This window comes from Pseudoliparis swirei, chromosome 18 (assembly GCF_029220125.1).
Source record: "Pseudoliparis swirei isolate HS2019 ecotype Mariana Trench chromosome 18, NWPU_hadal_v1, whole genome shotgun sequence".
Taxonomy (NCBI): domain Eukaryota; kingdom Metazoa; phylum Chordata; class Actinopteri; order Perciformes; family Liparidae; genus Pseudoliparis; species Pseudoliparis swirei.
In genome coordinates this window covers 14,213,041-14,233,591 of record NC_079405.1, presented here as the reverse complement: position 1 = coordinate 14,233,591, position 20,551 = coordinate 14,213,041, and the positions used below count along the sequence as shown (strand labels likewise).

Here is a 20,551-nt window from a genome sequence, read left to right as displayed (position 1 = left end):
GCCTGACCGCAGCAGCTGAAACAGTCTGTTGTTGGGGTGGTGAGGATCCTTCATGATCCTGCCGGCTCTGGTTCTGCACCTCCTGGTGTACAAGTCCTGCAGGGTGGGAGTGTAGTTCCAATAGTGCGTCCAGCCAAACGCACTACTCTCTGCAGAGCCTTCCTGTCCTGAGCGGAGCAGCTGCCAAACCAGGCTGTGATGCTTCCTGTCAGGACGCCTCTACAGCTCCAGAGTAGAAGGACTGAAGGATCCTCTGGGAAACTTTAAATTTCCTCAGCTGCCTGAGGTGGTAGAGGCGCTGCCTTGCCTTTCTCACCAGAGTGTCTGTGTTCGTTGACCATGTCAGATCCTCGGTGATGTGGACTCCCAGGTATTTATACCCGCTCACCCTCTCCACAGTAGTCCCGTAATCCCCAGTGGTGAGTACGTCCTCTGTTGTTGTACCCTCCTAAAGTCCACAATCAGCTCCTTAGTTTTGGTGACATTCATGATGAGGCTGTTGTCCTGGCACCAGAGTGACAGATCAGCAACTTCCTCCAGGTAGGCCTTCTCGTCGTTGTCGGAGATCAGGCCCACCACCACTGTGTCATCCGCAAACTTGATGATGGTGTTGAGCTGAACCTGGCCACACAGTCATGTGTGTACAGGGAGTACAGTAGGGGCTGAGGACGCAACCCTGGGGATCCTGTGTTCAGGGTGAGGGATTTGGAGGTGTGTCTGCCCACCCTGACCACCTGTGGCCTGGCGGTCAGGAAGTCCAGGATCCAAGCACACAGGGGGTGTTCAGTCCCAGCTCAATCAGCTTGCCGCCAGTCTGGAGGGACTATGGTGTTGAAAGCTGAACTATAATCAATGAACAGCAGTCTCACATAGCCCCCTCTGGCTGTCCAGATGAGAGAGTGTGGTGTGCAGTACCTGGGAGACAGCATCATCCGTGGATCTGTTTGGGCGATAAGCAAACTGCAGCGGGTCCATGGAGGAAGGGAGGAAGGCGCAGATGTAGTCCTTTATCAGCCTCTCAGCATTTCATGACCACCGAGGTGAGGGCCACCGGTCGGTAGTCATTCATACATGCTGGAGAAGCATTCTTGGGCACAGGGACAATAGTGGATCTCTTGAAGCAGGCGGGACCACGGACTCAGCCAGGGAGAGGTTGAATATTGTGGTGAACACTGGAGCTAGCTGGTTAGCACAGGTCTTCAGTACTCGCCCAGATATGCCATCTGGACCTGCAGCTTTCCTGGTGTTCACCCTCAACAGAGCCCTCCTCACACTGTGCTCGGTCACAGAGAGTGTGTGTTCATCCCCAGCGGTAGAACTCACCGGCTACGCTTAACGGTGTTGTTGTTAGCCGGCGAGCTAGCGCTGTTGTTGCTAGCCTCAAACCGTGCATAAAATGAGTTCAGGTCGTCCGCTAGGGATGCGCCGGCACTCACCATTGCGCGGGGTCTGCTCTGGTAGTCTGTGATAGTCCGTAGCCCCTGCCATAGGCGCCTGGTTTCGCGCTGCTCCATCTGTGATTCCACTCTGTCTCGGTACCTCCTCTTGGCCTTCTTCACCGCCCTCCTCAGTCCATAGACCGCTGCCTTGTACTCGTCCATGTTGCCAGATACAAGACCGGAGTTATAGGCAGCAGTACGGGCGTTCACAGCTTCACGGATGGATCTATCAACCCACGGCTTTTGGTTAGGAAAGACCCTAACTTTACCGTGGGGACGATGGTGTCCGCTAGCGTTGCTATGAGGCTCATTGCTACTCAAGAACTCGCTGACGCCACTGGAACTGGATTGGATCATGTCCCAGTCGACGACACGCAGAGCGCCCTGTAGCTCAGCCTCTGATTGGTCAGACCACCGCTACGCCTCGTCACTACCGCTTCCCGCGATCTTTTGCGGTACTCCGAAGCAGAAAAATGGCGGCATGGTCTGATTTGCGAACGGAGGGAGAGAGACAGCCTTGTAGCCTCTCTTGAATGGCGATAGCAGTGGTCCAACGTTCTTTCCTCTGGTAGCACACGTAATGTGCTGGTGAAAGTTCGCATGACTTTTTAGGTTTGCCCTATTAAAGTCCCCAGCCACCACCACAGCCGCCGGGATACTTGTTCTGATGCCGACATAACACATCATGTAGGTCCGATAGTGCTACGCCGGTGTCCGCTTGTGGTGGTATGTAGACGGCTGTGGTGATGACCGAGCTGAACTCCCGGGAAGGTAGAATGGACGGCATGAGATCGTCAGATGTTCCAGGTTCGCGAGCAGGAACGAGAAAGAGTCTTAATGTCCTTGGGGTCGCACCACTTGTTGTTAGTCATGAAGCAAACCCTCCACCCTTAGATTTACCAGACTCTTCCGTTCTGTCTGCACGGAAAACAGAGAAGGACTCGTTGGGCATATGACTCGATCCGCACCAGCGGGTCAGCCATGTTTCCGCCAGACAAAAGATGTTACAGTCCTCATGTCCCGTTGGAATCTGATCCTTGCCCTAACATCATCCATCTTATTTTCCAGAGACTGGACGTTAGCAAGAAGGATGCTGGGCAGAGGTGGACGGTGGGCTTGAACTCTCAGTCTGTTCCGAATTCCGCTCCGCTTCCTCGATGTTTTGTCGTCCCCGTAGTAGCGGCTCCACTGTTGTTGTTGTGGTTCGCTCGACGATCTCTGCCGCCACGCTGGATCGATGGAAAAAGTGGACAAAAACCCTTGTTTTGCGCAAAAGTTTATGTCCAAAAGTGTGCTGCGGTCGTATGCTGTTAGTGCCGATGTGTTTGTGGCAAAGAAAACATTAAAAATAAACACAAAAACTAAAAGAGCGCACAATCTCCGCGGAGCTACCTCGACGGCGTCTGGACACAGCCGCGCCATCTCTGATTTTTATTGGCTCTTCATGAATTAATTTGGTAAGTATGCTCTGTGCAAACATTCTACTAAAGTAAAACTAGTAGAATGGAAGTGTTTTTAAACTACTGATTAACAGTTTTATTTAACTGTCAAACAAAACAGTTTTATTTAACTATCAAACAAGGGGCTTTTTACATCGTCTTTTGCTGAAACATCATTGTACAATTTAAAATATCACACAATTGCTGATTGATAAGCAATTAATTGAGCGACATGCCAAGTTATAGTGTACTTTTGTTCTAAGATGATTCAAATGTAGATAAGTTGAAAGGTTCTCAGTATGATATTCAGAGCAGAGGAACTGCCTCCACATGGCTCTTAACTGACTGTCAGTCAGCGCTGTTAGCAGCACGAACAGTGCAAACGAGCAGAACAGTGCTGACAGCGCGTGTTTAACTGAGGCGGAGTGCCATGCTTCCAACGCTGTCATCGTGAGGGTGCTATCAGCAATAATCACCCGTATGAATGCAGGACAGAGAGGGGGCCATGTGCTAACCAGTCGGGCCAACAGAGAGACTCATATTTACTTTCATGCAAGAGCGGCCAGACTGGCTACACAAATAGAGAAGCTCAGATTACAACACACAGCGAGGGAGAGCTCAGGTAGACATTTCTCTGTTGTTTAGAGAACCTTTAACACAGGACTTTCTCTACTTAACAGATATGCCGTTCAACATATTTTCTTTAGTATACTTTTTCAGTGTCTGTCCATAAGTATCAGCTACCAGATACCATTTTAATTACATTGTATTTTTTTGACATTTTAATAAAATGTAAGATTTTATTTGAATTATGATTAAATGGCTATAAAAGATTACATATGCAGATAATAAATAATGTGCATATTAATACAATTTAGTTATTTGTCTCTGGTTAGTAACTCTAAAATATCATGTTTAATGTCTTTTCTTTCGTGTGTCCAAATGTTGTGGATTTCTATGTTTATTGCATATTGCGTCATTTTGCATTTAGTATTTCATTTACTCAGATTGACTACAGATTGACTACAGATTCTCAAAATGGAAATGAGTATTCTCATATAACTGATTTTGTTTATCCAGGAATATTTTTTATTACAGGTACATAAAGTTAATTTTAATGATTCATTGAGGATTGTTGGTTTTATTTACATTTATCATCGAGTACTTTCCACTTTTTTTCCTGGAACAATTGTAGGCGTTCTTCAACCCTCCTGTTACCTTAGGGTCAATTTGACCCCATTCAATGTTTAAATAATTTACAGAAAAACTGATTTCTGACAGATTTAAGTAATACATATAATACCTTCAGCTATCCAACACACTTTTCTTTTATGTTTCTGTCAGTTGACATCGATCCATCTCACCCATCTCTCCGTCTCTTATCTTCTTCTTCCACTTTCTTTGTACTGTAGATGAGGAATAATATATATTTATAAAAATATATATGAGTTCTTTGGTTTAGTTAGTTAGTCTTTGTATATTAGATAATTGTTTCGATTGAATAGACAAGTGCAAATCAAGGGGAGGGTTATAGCTGTATCTTACATATAGTCATTGTGAAATTGAGCCTAATTTAACCAATTTAAAGAATTTAACATTTGGTTTACAAGGAGTAAAGCTCAACCCGTGAGAACAGCTGTAAAATAGATGTTTGATAGATTCTGAAAAGAATAGCTCTGATAATAATATCAGGGTTATTGTTTAATGGCTGGTATAACCTGAAGGAATGCTTAGACCAAGCAATAACTGTTTCAATGTGAGTAATGTTAAAGTCAGACTGGAAAAACTGTGAACCTATACTTTACTCTGTCTCTTGTTGTCCAACTTAAAAGGATGTGCAATACTAAATAGCTGATGTTCCTGTTTCTCAAAAAGATAATTGCTTTCTATTGGCCCTTTGGGACGGATAGGCCGATGCTTAAGTTAATTACTTAATTCATATTTAAGTGTCTAAACCGGGTGCATTATATCAGCTGCATACAGCAGGTAACACATAACCTTCTCGTTACAAAACTCTGTGACTGTGGTTTTATTTTAGTTGCATTTTAAATCATACTCTAAAAAAGGCAACAGGCTACAAGAGCTACCTAATATTAATATAAATAATGAACTACCGTACTTCACTACATTTAAAACAGATAATACAATCAAGAAGTAATGAATTAACAATTACAACCCGAGAAAGCGTATACAGGAAAGAAATACATATAATTTCCATTATTCTAAGTGAATTCAAATAAAACCGGCAAAGACAGTGAAGCACTGACGTGTGTACTAAAACCTCCAAACATGAATCCTACTTTGTGAAATCTAGATCTGTAAATGTGTCATACCATATTTTAAAAGGGATATTATGGACCGTCGAGGGGTTTTCTCTGCCTTCTGTCCAATGTGTGGTAGGAGAAAATCCAACATGCCTTTGTGACCCTGAATAGGAACAAAGACGAAACATAAGTACATTCACATTACTAAATGTTTTTTTTGATAACTTTGTATAAACTTTGTTATAACACTTAACTCACAAATGAATGCATGAGTTGGTGACAGGGTGTAATGCCAAGACATGAGAGGTTGATGATAGAGAGGCTAGTGTCATAAGCAGCAAGTTTGCAATTTGAGGCTCCCTCTGGTGTTTATACGATGTCAGTGACCCCCAACACAAACATTAGTAAACACACATCCTTGGGTCCTTCACACCGCCAAGGATCTGACAGCACCTCAAGCAATCCCTTTGAATGTGGTCATTATGGAAAGCATTTGATTTTCCTCATACAGATATGATGCAGAAAGGCCAATTACAGTGTATCTCGAAAAACTTTGAAAACCCAATTTGCAGTGTCATGATGATGCAAAATGTCATCAACATACATGAAGTTAGAAGCTTCCAAAAGATCATGTATTACTAATAGATTGTTGGAGGACATGGTCATCCTCCACTTTTCACGCCCTAATCTCAGGAGCTCTACCACAAGATGGAAAGGTAACCCGGGTCAGAGACCTAATTTTAACCAACAAAGTAACGCCCCAAGAACCGGTGACACAAACATCTGTCACCGGTTCTTGGGGCGTTACTTGAGTACAGCTGAATGGGAACTCCTTTGAAGGATTGCAAATACGATGTGTGTCTTAATGTATGAATGACACCAAAGCAGTTTTAATACAGGCACTCTGAAAACGGAGAACACATCCCTGCACACACAAATAGGCTGAAAAACAGCTAATTTCCAAAAAGTTCAACACAACTGCAATTTTTGTTGAACCTTTATAATAGTAATAAAGTTAAAACACAGAGGCACTAAAAATTTGAATTGTTTTACTTTATCCTTTTAAAACAACCATAAGAACCAGTTAAATAGTCTGAATAATTGCCATTTCACAACATACCGACAAACTTGAAAACATGTTTTGAAAGTCAGTCCATTTAGTGAAGTTCTAACTGCAGAGGCACACCAGCACTCGTCTATAACATTGTAATTATAATATAACAATTCAGATTGGTAAATTACAATTTTCAAAAGTATTTAAAATGCTTGTACTTACTATGTTAAATACCGATGCTACTGTAACTGCAAAGGCTTTTCCATGCTCTGTGACCAACTTGTAAGCTTGTTGCTCAACACTCACCTTGGTTTATTATCAAAGTCCAGTTGGTTTTGCTGCTTGATACATGAAGAAACTGACAGACAAAGATCAAAGAGCATAAAAACACAATAAGCCTCTTGAGCTTGGCTTGAGCATCAACACAAGCCTTGTGCTATATTTGAGTGTTGCCCTAATAAGACAGAAGATTTCAGAGCAGGTATCATGTAACACATGTTCATTGAAGAGAGGCTCATTATATCTTGCTGGTAACCACTTCAGAATTTCTTCTTCTTAATCACTGATGAAAGTAGATATCTAATAGCTGTCCACACACACTCTGTTCCACGTTCTTGGCTAAATCATTTGGAGTTATATACGAGTAAACTTGCCATCAATAAAAATGAATACCTTAAAGATTGTGAACGACGATACGCAAAGACAATCAGAGGTGACGAGAAAAACATAAAGGAAGTACAGCTGGAATTCATCACTCAGCTGCTGTACATTTCAGGACTCAGTCTCCCTTGTTTATCCCATAAGATCAAGAATGAGAACAGCTGTTGGTACTATTGTGAGAAAGAATCCCTTGGCAACCGTTTTGTTTTCTTTAAAGTTCATTGGCAATCATTTCCTTTTTAAAATCATTTCTGACTGGTAAGGACTCTGAAACAGTATATCAGTGACTTTTTAAAGCTTCTCCAAAGCATGGCAAGGGACTACTGCTAAGCCAGGAGGTTAAACAGATGCATTAGTCACACCTTTGGATTGTCTGTAACTGCTGAACTAAGCTTGTTCAAAAACTGAACCAACTTTTCCAACCTTTTTTGCATACTTAATGTTGTTCAGAAGTAGAACCAACTTCAAACCTGCACGCTTGCTACATTAACGTTTCAAACTCAGAAGTTAAAAAAATGAGCAGTGACAATGTGTGGTTACATCTCACTTTTTATCTTATCATCTATTTAATTCTTAATTTATGACAACATGTATTCTAGGCAACATAACAGGCCTAATTGTGGATGATATATTGGAAAAAATAACCTTTATTTACAACATGTTCAAAGTTTGACAATGATCCAGCGAGGAAGACCTCCCATAAATAGTGTATGACACCTACTGCACAAACATTATGTCATGCAACATGACCAAATACAGCAATACACGTGTGGTGGGCTCCTATCACACTGTATAAAAAGGCACAGCACATCTTCACAAAGCACAGGAACCCAGCAAAGGTACATGTCTCGGACGTATTGAGAGTCATTAATCTACTTGAGTAGAATATATTATAATACTGCCATGCATCAATTGAATCAAGTTTATATTGTGTTTAAAAAATAGAAGTAGGACTAAAAACTGTTTGTAAATTAATTTATATTTTTAATTTCTAACCTTATTTTAAAACAAAACATGAAAGATTCTCTGACATAGCCTCTCTGAACCTTCCGCGATATTCTTTTTATTTTTGCAGTAATCTACATTGAAGTCTGTCAGAAACCCCCGGCTCACCTGGTGTCATTCAAGGTAAATTATTGGGCTGAATGATTTTGAAAAAATATCTGATTGGTTTTATTACTAATGCACGATTGTGAAAATAGTTAAATATATAGTGAAAATCACAATGTTGTTTGTTCTTTGCTGAGTTCTGGTATACCAGTACCTGTCTCTATTTAACCAATGTAAATGGTCAAGCATTCATTTGACTAGAGTACTAGAGGATGTGACAGGGGTCCCTTCGTGGGCACCCATCCATCTTCCCTGGCATTTAAAATGAATGAATAGTCTTTTTTTCCCCTCTTATGCAGTAAAGGGTCACCATGAGTATCGACCCTGAGATGCAGTGTTTTGGCCCGGCGGCAATTTACCTCCGGAAGCCAGCAAAAGAGAGAATAGAAGCTCAAAACACTCCCTTTGATGCTAAAACTGCATTCTTTGTGACCGAGCCCGCGGAGATGTATCTCAAGGGAAAACTCACGAAGAGAGATGGGGACAAAGCCACCGTGGAGACTATCGGTGGAAAGGTGAGAATGGAATTAAATGTCTTTTCGTGTTTACCATTTTTGATGTAGAATGTGGGCTGCTGTAACATGTAACTATTTGATGATTTAAAACATTTAAATGAAAATGTAAAAAAGTTCATAACTATATAGAAATTCTACTGTCATAAATTGTTTTGCGGACAGACATGAAAACATTTGTAATGAGTTACTAAAATCTGATATTAGACAACAGATGACTGCTGGCTAGCAACTCATCCTATTGTTGTGACTTTTCTGTTGTAGATACTGACTCTCACTGTCAAAGACACTGAGATCTTCCCCATGAACCCTCCAAAGTACGACAAGATTGAGGACATGGCCATGATGACCCACCTCAGTGAGCCGTCTGTGCTGTATAACCTCAAAGAGCGATATGCAGCATGGATGATCTATGTAAGCTTTGTGAAGGAGAGATAACAATTTAATTGCATATACATTTATTTGTAGAAAAATTTATCATTCTTTCATATTCCATACTGTTATAGACCTACTCAGGGCTGTTCTGCGTGACCGTGAACCCCTACAAGATGCTCCCAGTGTATGACTCAGTGGTTGTATCAGGATACAGAGGCAAAAAGAGGTTTGAGGCTCCACCCCACATCTTCTCCATCTCTGATAACGCCTATCAGTTCATGCTCCAAGGTATCACTCAGTTTGCAAGACATTGTGTTTCCAGAAATATAGCAGCTGCACTTTATCAGACCTCCTAACCACTTGATGTCTTGCAGATAAAGAAAACCAGTCAATCCTGATTACGTAAGTGATAGTTTTTTCAGATTATCTTCATAATAAGTATTGCAAACAGTAAGTCAAATCTAATTATATTCATGAACACACTTCTCAAACCAGCGGAGAATCTGGTGCTGGAAAGACGGTCAACACCAAGCGGGTCATCCAGTACTTTGCGACAATCGCTGTGTCTGGAGGAAAGAAGCAAAGTGAGCAAACTGCTGGCAAAATAAAGGCAAGAACAATTTAATAATATTAATATGAAAATTATATTTAAAAAATATAAATTACTATGTATTACAAAGTATATTAACAACACAAATGCTATTTCTAGGGGTCACTGGAGGATCAAATCATTGCAGCGAACCCCCTGCTGGAAGCTTATGGTAATGCCAAAACTGTGAGGAATGACAACTCATCCCGCTTTGTAAGTTATTTGGAGGATTTCTCTTTTACTTGAAATTATATGTTATTTTGTGGCAATCATTCATTGTGAAATTAATTGTAATGTTCATCTATTTGTATAGGGTAAATTCATCAGAATTCACTTTAAGACAACTGGAAAGTTGTCTTCAGCTGATATTGAAACATGTAAGATGTTTTGTGGAACTCGTCACAAAGAATCTGTTTTATTACACGACCAACTCCTTCAATTGTGCTCATTGGAGATTTCCCTTATTTTGTTCACAACATAAATCAATACAGATCTGCTGGAGAAGTCTCGAGTGACGTTCCAGCTGTCTGCTGAGAGGAGCTACCACATCTTCTACCAGCTCATGACAGGCCACAAACCTGAGCTGATAGGTGAGATTATAAAGTTATATTGTCAGTTAACAACAACAGAATGTGGACAACAATGGTTCATCCCAAAAAAATATAAATATATATTGTTATATATATTGTTATATATATATATTGTTATATTTACATACTTTCCCCCTCTTTTCTTTAGATGCTCTCCTGATCACCAAAAATCCTTATGACTATCACATGATCAGTCAGGGTGAAATCACTGTCAAGAGTATTGATGACATTGAAGAATTCATCGCCACTGATGTAATGACAACTTCACTTTGATGATGCATTTACAGATACTACAAATCTGTCTCCTGTTCGCTTTTATTATTGCTATTTTGTATAAAGTACACTGAGTTACCAATTTCTTATATATTTTACATATCATCACTCCTTAAATGATGTTGTATATAGAATATAGCTACTAATTATCTACAATTTAGATTTTTTTACTAAAATCCTGCTTCTGTTTGCTTTAAAGCCAAGTAAGATGTATTGCAGCTGTTTACCTCCAAGACTTATCTAGGTTTGTATTTCAAACTGTCTCTTTATTTCACAGACTGCTATCGACATCTTGGGCTTCACTGCAGATGAGAAGGCAAACATCTACAAGCTGACCGGAGCTGTGATGCATCATGGAAACATGAAGTTTAAGCAGAAGCAGCGTGAAGAGCAGGCTGAGCCCGATGGCAATGAGGGTATGAAACACAAACATCATTAGCATAAATGTTGAGGTCAAGTTTTTGCCATTTAAAATAGAACCTGTGATTCAAAAGTAATTTTTTTAAAGTTATCTGAGACCAGTTTTTATGGATGACTATTTGTGTTCTCCTTTTAGTGGCAGATAAAATCGCTTACCTCATGGGTCTGAACTCTGCTGATTTGCTAAAGGGAGTATGCTATCCCAGAGTGAAGGTTGGAAACGAGTTTGTGACTAAAGGTCAAACTGTCCCTCAGGTATGGGAAGTCAACAAGAACACAAACACACACACACACACACACACACACATGATGATTCCAAATTCTCAATTTAACATATATTATGGCTTTTATTAAGGGTGTTGGATTATACCGTTGTATGCTTTTTAATCTGTAAAATCCACAAAATGTAGAATCCATCTTGTAAATTTCACAATATCGTTAATATAGTATTACTGTTTTGTTAAATCAGGTCAACAACTCTGTGATGGCTCTCTGCAAGTCTGTCTATGAGAAAATGTTCTTGTGGATGGTCGTCAGAATTAATGAGATGCTGGATACCAAGCAATCAAGACAGTTCTACATCGGTGTCCTGGATATTGCTGGGTTTGAAATTTTTGATGTAAGTACTTTCGGCTGATTGATAGTTCATCATTATGCATCTTCATTTAAAGCTGTTACTTAAGGTCTTTCGTATTTTATTGTTTGCAGTACAACAGCTTGGAGCAGCTGTGCATCAACTTCACCAATGAAAAACTGCAACAGTTCTTCAACCACCACATGTTTGTCCTGGAGCAAGAAGAGTACAAGAAAGAGGGAATTGAATGGGAGTTCATTGATTTTGGTATGGACCTGGCTGCCTGCATTGAGCTGATTGAGAAGGTGAGACACACGCTGATTATTCACAAACATGGAAAACTATCCGATGACTTGAAATCTTTTGTTTTAAATAATCATTTCATTATTACAGCCAATGGGCATCTTCTCCATCCTTGAAGAGGAGTGTATGTTCCCCAAGGCATCAGACGTCACTTTCAAGAACAAACTGTATGACCAGCATCTTGGTAAAACCAAAGCTTTTGAGAAGCCCAAACCTGCCAAAGGCAAAGCTGAGGCCCATTTCTCCCTGGTGCACTATGCCGGCACTGTTGACTACAACATCACTGGCTGGCTGGATAAGAACAAGGACCCCCTGAACGACTCAGTGGTTCAGCTCTACCAGAAGTCTTCAGTCAAACTGTTGGCTCACCTCTATGCAGCGCATGCCGGAACAGAAGGTAATTTTAAAGAACACAAGTTAGAGGCATTCTTACTCAAACTTATATATTAGTTGATTCGTAGCTACAGTACTGACTAAGATTAAAGGCAAATAAAAAATGTATCACATTTGTTCAAGTTAATAATTCAAATTAAATGTTCATGGTACAGCTGAGGGTGGTGCGAAAAAAGGCGGAAAGAAGAAGGGTGGGGCTTTTCAGACCGTATCTGCTCTGTTCAGGGTAAGTGTAACGAATGACAACCTCAATACATTACCACACTATAATATGTAGTAACACTACATATTCACAAATACTGTCAATGTAACATCCAGAGGAATGGGCCATGTTGTTTTTATATTTTTAATTTTAATTTTAATTTTATATTTCAGGAGAATCTGGGCAAGTTGATGTCCAACCTCAGGTGCACTCATCCTCATTTTGTACGTTGTTTGATTCCAAATGAATCAAAGACTCCTGGTAAGCCTAATATATAGATTCAAGTATTTATTTAAACATTACTGTAATTATGCAACACAAGACTGAATTTGACATGTCTTTAAGGTCTCATGCAGAACTTCCTGGTCATCCACCAGCTGAGGTGTAACGGTGTGCTGGAAGGTATCAGGATCTGCAGGAAAGGTTTCCCCAGCAGAATCCTCTACGCTGACTTCAAGCAAAGGTAGTTACTGATATTATTGATATTTTTAATTGGATTATGATTAAGTATTCATTGTTGATTAATTTCCCTCCAATCAGATACAAAGTGTTGAATGCCAGTGTCATTCCTGAGGGACATTTCATTGACAACAAAAAGGCCTCAGAGAAACTCCTGGGCTCTATTGATATTGACCAAACTCAATACAAATTTGGACACACAAAGGTAATCTATTTGTCTGTTATGAGTGTGTGTGTGTGTGTGTTTAAAAAACAAACAACTGCTAACCACTTTAAGTAAGCGTAACCATCATGTCAAGTAACTCTTTGTTTTAGGTGTTCTTCAAAGCCGGTTTGCTTGGAACTCTTGAAGAGATGAGAGATGAGAAACTTGCGATCCTGGTGACAATGACTCAAGCTGTCTGCAGAGGTTTCGTCATGAGGAGAGAGTTTGTCAAGATGATGGCGAGAAGGTACAGTAACATGTTAGCTTTAAACATTAAAGGGCAACCATACATTTGCAAATGACAGCTAGATTGACATATTCAAGTAACATGTTTACTTTAGAGACCCAAATCCCAAAGACCCTTATCAATACAGCTTAAAGAATCTAAAATAATTGTTTTTTTTTACTTCAACCATTGTTTTACCCAGGGAGGCTATTTATTCCATCCAGTACAACATACGCTCATTCATGAATGTCAAAACATGGCCATGGATGAAGCTGTACTTCAAGATCAAGCCTCTGCTGAAGAGTGCAGAGAGTGAGAAAGAAATGGCCGAAATGAAAGAGAACTTTGAAAAGATGAAAGAGGATCTAGCAAAGGCTCTGGCTAAGAAGAAAGAACTGGAGGAGAAAATGGTTTCTGTGCTGCAGGAGAAGAATGACTTGCTGCTACAAATTCAGTCTGTAGGTTACAGAGAGCAAGATATATTGTTATTTCAATGATCCCGGTTTTTCGAACAAACTTAATATTGCAATTGTATGTCATCTAGGAAGGTGAAACCCTCAGTGATGCAGAGGAAAGGTGTGAGGGGCTCATTAAAGCAAAGATCCAGTTTGAGGCCAAACTCAAAGAGACGTCAGAGAGACTGGAGGATGAGGAGGAAATGAATGGTGAGCTGACTGCAAAGAAGAGGAAGCTGGAGGACGAGTGCTCTGAGTTGAAGAGAGACATTGATGACTTGGAGCTCACCCTGGCCAAAGTAGAAAAGGAGAAACATTCCACTGAGAACAAGGTAGGTACATCTTCCATAAGCCCCTAAAGTTGGCTCTTGTAAAATGCTTAAACTCTTGAATATTGTTTTGACAACATTGTGATTACAGGTTAAAAACCTGGTTGAGGAAATGACGTCTCAAGATGAGACCATTGCAAAGTTGAGCAAAGAGAAGAAAGCCCTCCAAGAGGCCCATCAGCAGACCCTCGATGACCTGCAGGCCGAGGAAGACAAAGTCAACAGTCTGACGAAGGCCAAAACCAAGCTGGAGCAGCAAGTGGACGATGTGAGTAGTATCTGAATTTAAAAACAAAAGTTTAATTTATTAAATAGCGGAAATCTCTAATATGAACAATCGTAACTTAAATTATATAAACATCTATTTCGTGGACAGCTTGAAGGTTCTCTGGAGCAAGAAAAGAAACTGCGTATGGATCTCGAGCGATCAAAGAGGAAGCTTGAAGGAGATCTTAAACTGGCCCAGGAGTCCATAATGGATCTAGAGAATGACAAGCAGCAGTCTGACGAGAAAATAAAGAAGTAAGAATAAACAATCCTTCTACCTACTTTCAATAAATGATTTAATTGGAGGCACGACTTACACGTTCCTTAATGCAACAATGTACTCTGTCCTCTGCAGGAAGGACTTTGAGATGAGCCAGATCCTAGGGAAGATTGAGGATGAGCAGACTCTTGGAATCCAGCTACAGAAAAAGATAAAGGAACTGCAGGTAAAACGTTTAGTACTCTTCGAAGGAAACAGGAACATTCAAATAGTGAAGGTGTTCACTTCAACCCTTTGTGTTTCAGGCTCGTATTGAGGAGCTGGAGGAGGAGATTGAGGCTGAGCGGTCTGCTCGGGCCAAGGTGGAGAAGCAGAGGTCTGATCTTTCCAGGGAGCTTGAGGAGATCAGCGAGCGGCTGGAAGAAGCTGGTGGAGCAACGTCTGTTCAGATCGAGATGAACAAGAAGCGTGAGGCCGAGTTTCAGAAGCTGCGTCGTGATCTGGAAGAGTCCACGCTGCAGCACGAGGCCACCGCTGCAGCTCTCCGCAAGAAGCAGGCTGACAGTGTGGCAGAGCTGGGAGAGCAGATCGATAACCTCCAGAGAGTCAAGCAGAAGCTGGAGAAAGAGAAAAGTGAATACAAGATGGAGGTGGATGACCTCAGCAGCAATATGGAGTCTATTGCCAAGGCAAAGGTGAGAGAGCTACCTTTTCTGACAGAGAGCATACGATAATGGTAATAGTTTCATGAATATATATGTTTTATTTTACCAGGGAAACCTTGAAAAAATGTGCAGGACATTAGAAGATCAGCTGAGTGAGCTCAAATCCAAGAATGATGAAAATGTTCGTCATCTGAACGACCTGAGTGCACAGAAAGCAAGACTTCAAACCGAAAATGGTATAATTATGATATTTTATGGTGTTTAAAAACTAGGCTCCTGTTGTACACATTTAATTGTAAAGCGTTATCTTAACGATATCTAAAACCTTACCTCCTTTGACTTCTCCCCTACTTTTAAAAACCCTATTACACATTTACTCCCTGTTACCTAAATGTATTATTTGTTGCACATATCAGCAAGGGTCACAACCTTTGAACTTCAAAATGTATTTCTTCAATATGATAGCTCAAGAGGAAAACCTTACTTGCTCTATAGATTATACATTATTACGTGAGCTGTTGCAATTCTGTTCTGATGTCCATTAAGTTCATTAATATCTTTGATTAGGTGAATGTAGCCGTCAGCTGGAGGAGAAAGAATCTCTTGTTTCTCAGCTGACGAGAGCCAAGCAGGCTTACACTCAGCAGATTGAGGAGCTGAAGAGGCACGTAGAGGAGGAAGTTAAGGTAACGTCTATGGAATCAGCAGAATTACTACAGAGAAAAAGGCCACCAGACGATTATCTGGTATCAAATATTATTGAGGTACTCCTTTGTTTCTCAGACCAAGAACGCCCTGGCTCACGCTGTCCAGTCAGCTCGACATGACTGCGACCTGCTCAGGGAGCAGTACGAGGAGGAGCAGGAGGCCAAATCTGAGCTGCAGCGGGCAATGTCAAAGGCCAACAGCGAGGTGGCTCAGTGGAGAGCCAAATACGAGACCGATGCCATTCAGCGCACTGAGGAGCTGGAGGAGGCTAAGTAAGGACCAGTCCTGAAAGCACCCTGTTTCCACATGCACTGATTGGGTGAATCATCACAGAACCTGTTCACTGTCTGGTTTAACAGGAAAAAGCTCGCCCAGCGTCTTCAGGATGCAGAAGAATCCATTGAGGCTGTGAATGCAAAATGTGCCTCTCTGGAAAAGACAAAACAGAGACTGCAGGGCGAAGTGGAAGACATGATGATTGACGTGGAGAGAGCTAATGCTCTGGCTGCTAACCTCGACAAGAAGCAAAGGAACTTTGACAAGGTTAGATTTCCATTCATGCCTTTTTTGTTTCAATGGAGACCCTAGACTTTCCAATTACTGAAACACATGGGTCTGTATATGTTTCAGGTTCTTGCAGAGTGGAAGCAGAAGTATGAGGAAAGCCAAGCAGAACTTGAAGGAGCTTTAAAAGAATCTCGTTCTCTCAGCACTGAGATGTTCAAGCTGAAAAACTCATATGAAGAAGCTTTGGACCACCTGGAGACCTTGAAGAGAGAGAACAAGAACCTGCAACGTGAGCTAACTTTAAAAGAAAGACAATACACAAATGAAAATCACTGAACTTGTTCTGATTGAACAGAGTTTTTCAGACTATGTAAATGAAGCTGTTGCATTTTCTTGAAATGAAAGAAAAAAAGGAAGAGTATCCCCCCTAGTGGGAAAACATGATTAATGTGCAATGATGTATGATTTCAAACTAACATAACATTTAATATAATGTTGCAGTTAGTTTTTTATGAATGTGTGATAGAAGTGTATATTACCGTTAAATGTCCACCAAGGAGACAAAACACATAATTTAGCTTAGACCTTTTTACATACTGTGTTTACCTTCTTCCTCACAGAGGAGATCTCCGATCTAACTGAGCAAATTGGTGAGAGTGGAAAAACCATTCATGAACTGGAGAAAGGGAAAAAGATTGTAGAGACAGAGAAGTACGAACTCCAGACATCACTTGAAGAAGCAGAGGTACTTCCTCACAAAATGTATCACATTAAATGCAATTTGAAATGATGTGGGGATCTTGGCTACACAATATAAATGTATCTTTATGTCAAGGCTACCCTGGAGCATGAGGAATCCAAGATTCTCCGCATTCAGCTGGAACTCATCCAAGTCAAGAGTGAAATTGACAGAAAACTTGCAGAGAAAGACGAGGAGATCGACCAGATCAAGAGGAACAGCCAGAGAGTGATGGACTCCATGCAGAGCACTTTGGATGCTGAGATCAGGAGCAGGAATGATGCCCTGAGAATCAAGAAGAAGATGGAGGGAGACCTCAACGAGATGGAGGTTCAGCTGAGCCACGCCAACCGCCAGGCAGCTGAAGGCCAGAAACAGCTGAGAAACGTACAGGGACAGTTAAAGGTACGGTGGCTTGTGAAGTTTGTTTTTTTAATTAAAGTTGACTTTACTCAGACTGCATGGCAGTTATTTTGATATTTTAATATTTATTCATAAAGGATGCGATACTGCACCTTGATGACGCCGTAAGAGGCCAGGAAGACATGAGGGAGCAGGTCACCATGGTGGAGCGCAGGAACGTCCTGATGCTGGCTGAGATCGAGGAGCTGAGAGCTGCACTGGAGCAGACGGACAGAAGCCGCAAAGTGGCTGAACAGGAGCTGGTTGATGCCAGCGAGCGTGTGGGACTGCTGCACTCTCAGGTAAATAAATGTTCAAACAATCACTCGTGAAACACTTAATGACAGAAAAGGACACCATCTCATCCAACCCAAACTATTATCGGTTTAGAATACCAGCCTCATCAACACCAAGAAGAAGTTGGAGACTGACCTCATCCAGATCCAGGGTGAAGTGGAGGATTCGGTCCAGGAGGCAAGAAATGCTGAAGAGAAGGCCAAGAAAGCCATCACTGATGTGAGTCATCCTTGCGCGACTTAACTCGGGCGATCGTTTATATTTTCATTTTGTCAACTTGAGATCAAGGATAGTAAAAACCGATAACCAATGGATCGTGCCATGTGACTCAGCACTGTAGGATCTTTGCCTTTTGCCAGGTTTGTATCTAAAATATCTAAACGTTAAAAACAATGTGCTTATTAGCAATGTCTTCTCTTTTCAAGCAAAATGTAGCTTGTAAAAGGCCATGTATTTGTGCTTCGTGCAAAAATGCCACAACATCATGTTCTGTGTAACATTAAGCTATTTAGTTATCTTTAATATTACAATCCAAATGATGTATCATACCAGCAGTAGGGATGTTCAGAATAGTTTAATGCTTAATTATTCATTTAAACGTTCAATTTATTATTATTATTATTATTATTATTATTACTATCAAAAACTTAAAGAAAATGTAAATAAACTCTCTTCGCCACTTTCCCCACTATCTATCTCAACATACACCACAATCAAAGCTTTAAATGTAAAACATATATGTATTTAATGGATACAGCCAAAATGTTAACTCCTCTTATTGAGCACAGAGCAGCGTTTTGGTGAGCAGGCATACGGAGAATAGAGCTGCTGGGTGTCAGATCGGAGAGATATTAGTACATAATATCATACTTTAGGCTATTTCTCATCAATGTCTGGTACGAAAACATCAGACTGTAATGATGAGTGTATATCAAATAATATAAAAAATCAACAACTTTTCAGGCTGCCATGATGGCAGAAGAGCTGAAGAAGGAGCAGGACACCAGCTCTCATCTGGAGAGGATGAAGAAGAACCTGGAGGTGACAGTGAAAGACCTGCAGCACCGTCTGGATGAAGCTGAAAATCTGGCCATGAAGGGCGGCAAGAAGCAGCTCCAGAAACTAGAAGCTAGGGTAAGTGCCTGCTCCTATTTAGGCAAGGCACGTTTATTTGTATAGCAAATTTGAACAACAAGGCAATTAAAAGTGCTTTACATTTAACTGAAAGTCAAGACAACATTTTGCTTTGTAAAAGCCTTAAATTGTTCTTCATTTAAGGTTCGGGAATTGGAGGGTGAAGTTAATGCTGAGCAGAGGCGGGGTGCTGATGCTATAAAGGGAGTGCGAAAATATGAGAGAAAAGTAAAGGAGCTTACCTATCAGGTATGTTGCTATTTAAAATACTAAAACTTAAACAACTGCAAATCCTAGTGGTAAAAATGGTCATGGAAACAGTAGGCTTAATTTACTATTGAGCATGCATTACAATGTTATATAATTCCTGATTCACAACAGTTTGAAGAGGACAAGAAGAATGTTGTCAGACTTCAGGATCTGGTGGACAAGCTGCAGCTCAAAGTGAAATCCTACAAGAGGCAGTCGGAGGAGGCTGTGAGTACAATGAATTATTGATAACAACCCACAGAAAATGCCACTCAGACCACATGTTTTGACTTGACTGTGGCTTGTCATACAGGAGGAGCAGGCCAACACTCACCTGTCCAAGTACAGGAAGGTGCAGCATGAGATGGACGAAGCTGAGGAGAGAGCGGACATCGCTGAGTGTCAGGTCAACAAGCTGAGAGCAAAGAGTCGGGAAATTGGCAAGGTACAAAATAAATATCTGAAATGTGAATTAAGTTTGCTCATTTTATAGAAGGGCCCATGTGTAGTATTTATTTTAAATCCTACACACTGGCTCTTTAAATTTAAATTGTCTGGACAAATGTTTAACATGCTTTTGTTCTGTCATTTCAGGCCAGGGATGAAGAGTGAGGAAGCAATCGTAGTTATAGAGTAGCAAGAAGCCATACAATATGAGTATCTTGTTACTTGTTCACTCTGTGCTAAATAACCAAACAACAATAAAAAGTAATTTGTTACATCACTTTATCTTGTTGTCCTTTCATTTTGTTTATTGATTTAATGAGTGAATATTTAACAGTCTAGAATTCTAAAATGTGTCAAGCCATTGGGGTCTTACATTTTGATTCATTATGCAGCTTAAACCACATAGTAACACATGTAAGCTATAAGCTAAAATGAAAAAATCAAGTATGGTCAAATATAAGTCATGGCAACATGTTTTACAGACAATACAATAAATTAACAACTAGCACTGCCATGTGTTCCCTTGGTACCAGTTAGTTCAAGTGTGTTGATTTACTGCATGTTAATCCTACAAGACTCAAAGGGTTTTAAAGAAAAGAAAATAGTCAGATATTAAACCTCCGTTCTAATTCATGTCCTTAAGTTCAAACCTTCCTCACCTATAAACCAAATAATTTTTTTTGTTGAATGTATACTTAGTAAACCCAATTTACAAAGCATAGAGTACACTGTATAACATAAATAATCACTCTACATAGTTTAACCAAATATCTTTAAGTATATTTTAACTCAATGATGTGTTTAGTTTCCCAAACAGATGATACATTTACATCTCTCTGTAGTCTGAGTACATATGTGGTAAGGCAGGCCGAAGGAAGCCTTCAATTAAAGACACAGGAAAAACCGACAGAGTTTATAAAAAAGAGTGGGAGGCTCACCTGGGTGGGGTAGTCAAACAACTGAGAGCAGTGTATTTATGTTAGACACCTGAAATAAGGACTTTGGTTAATGGAAGCTTGAGAGATTTTATCGTTTTCTTCGGTGA

At 40.6% G+C, this 20,551-nt stretch overlaps 1 protein-coding gene and 1 pseudogene across 1 annotated transcript; one reads left to right on the top strand and one right to left on the bottom strand.

Moving 5' to 3' along the window:
* Positions 1 to 6,585, bottom strand: part of LOC130207923 (myosin heavy chain, fast skeletal muscle-like) — a 29,594-nt pseudogene extending 23,009 nt beyond the window's left edge.
* A 1,346-nt stretch (positions 6,586 to 7,931) lies between these two features.
* On the top strand, positions 7,932 to 19,788 carry LOC130207813 (myosin heavy chain, fast skeletal muscle-like). Its single transcript, XM_056436529.1, has 40 exons — positions 7,932 to 7,984; positions 8,266 to 8,481; positions 8,743 to 8,892; positions 8,985 to 9,141; positions 9,228 to 9,255; positions 9,349 to 9,463; positions 9,563 to 9,655; positions 9,756 to 9,819; positions 9,934 to 10,032; positions 10,181 to 10,284; positions 10,583 to 10,721; positions 10,862 to 10,980; positions 11,195 to 11,344; positions 11,434 to 11,604; positions 11,693 to 11,999; positions 12,151 to 12,221; positions 12,371 to 12,458; positions 12,543 to 12,660; positions 12,738 to 12,861; positions 12,972 to 13,108; positions 13,290 to 13,545; positions 13,632 to 13,874; positions 13,963 to 14,139; positions 14,248 to 14,393; positions 14,494 to 14,584; positions 14,664 to 15,053; positions 15,133 to 15,259; positions 15,591 to 15,709; positions 15,807 to 16,003; positions 16,091 to 16,274; positions 16,362 to 16,527; positions 16,859 to 16,983; positions 17,074 to 17,382; positions 17,478 to 17,681; positions 17,770 to 17,895; positions 18,640 to 18,810; positions 18,955 to 19,059; positions 19,192 to 19,287; positions 19,373 to 19,504; positions 19,654 to 19,788. The coding sequence occupies exons 2-40, from the start codon at positions 8,278 to 8,280 to the stop codon at positions 19,669 to 19,671; spliced, it is 5,820 nt and encodes a 1,939-aa protein (XP_056292504.1). The 5' UTR covers positions 7,932 to 7,984; positions 8,266 to 8,277; the 3' UTR covers positions 19,672 to 19,788.
* The last annotated feature ends 763 nt before the right edge of the window (positions 19,789 to 20,551 follow it).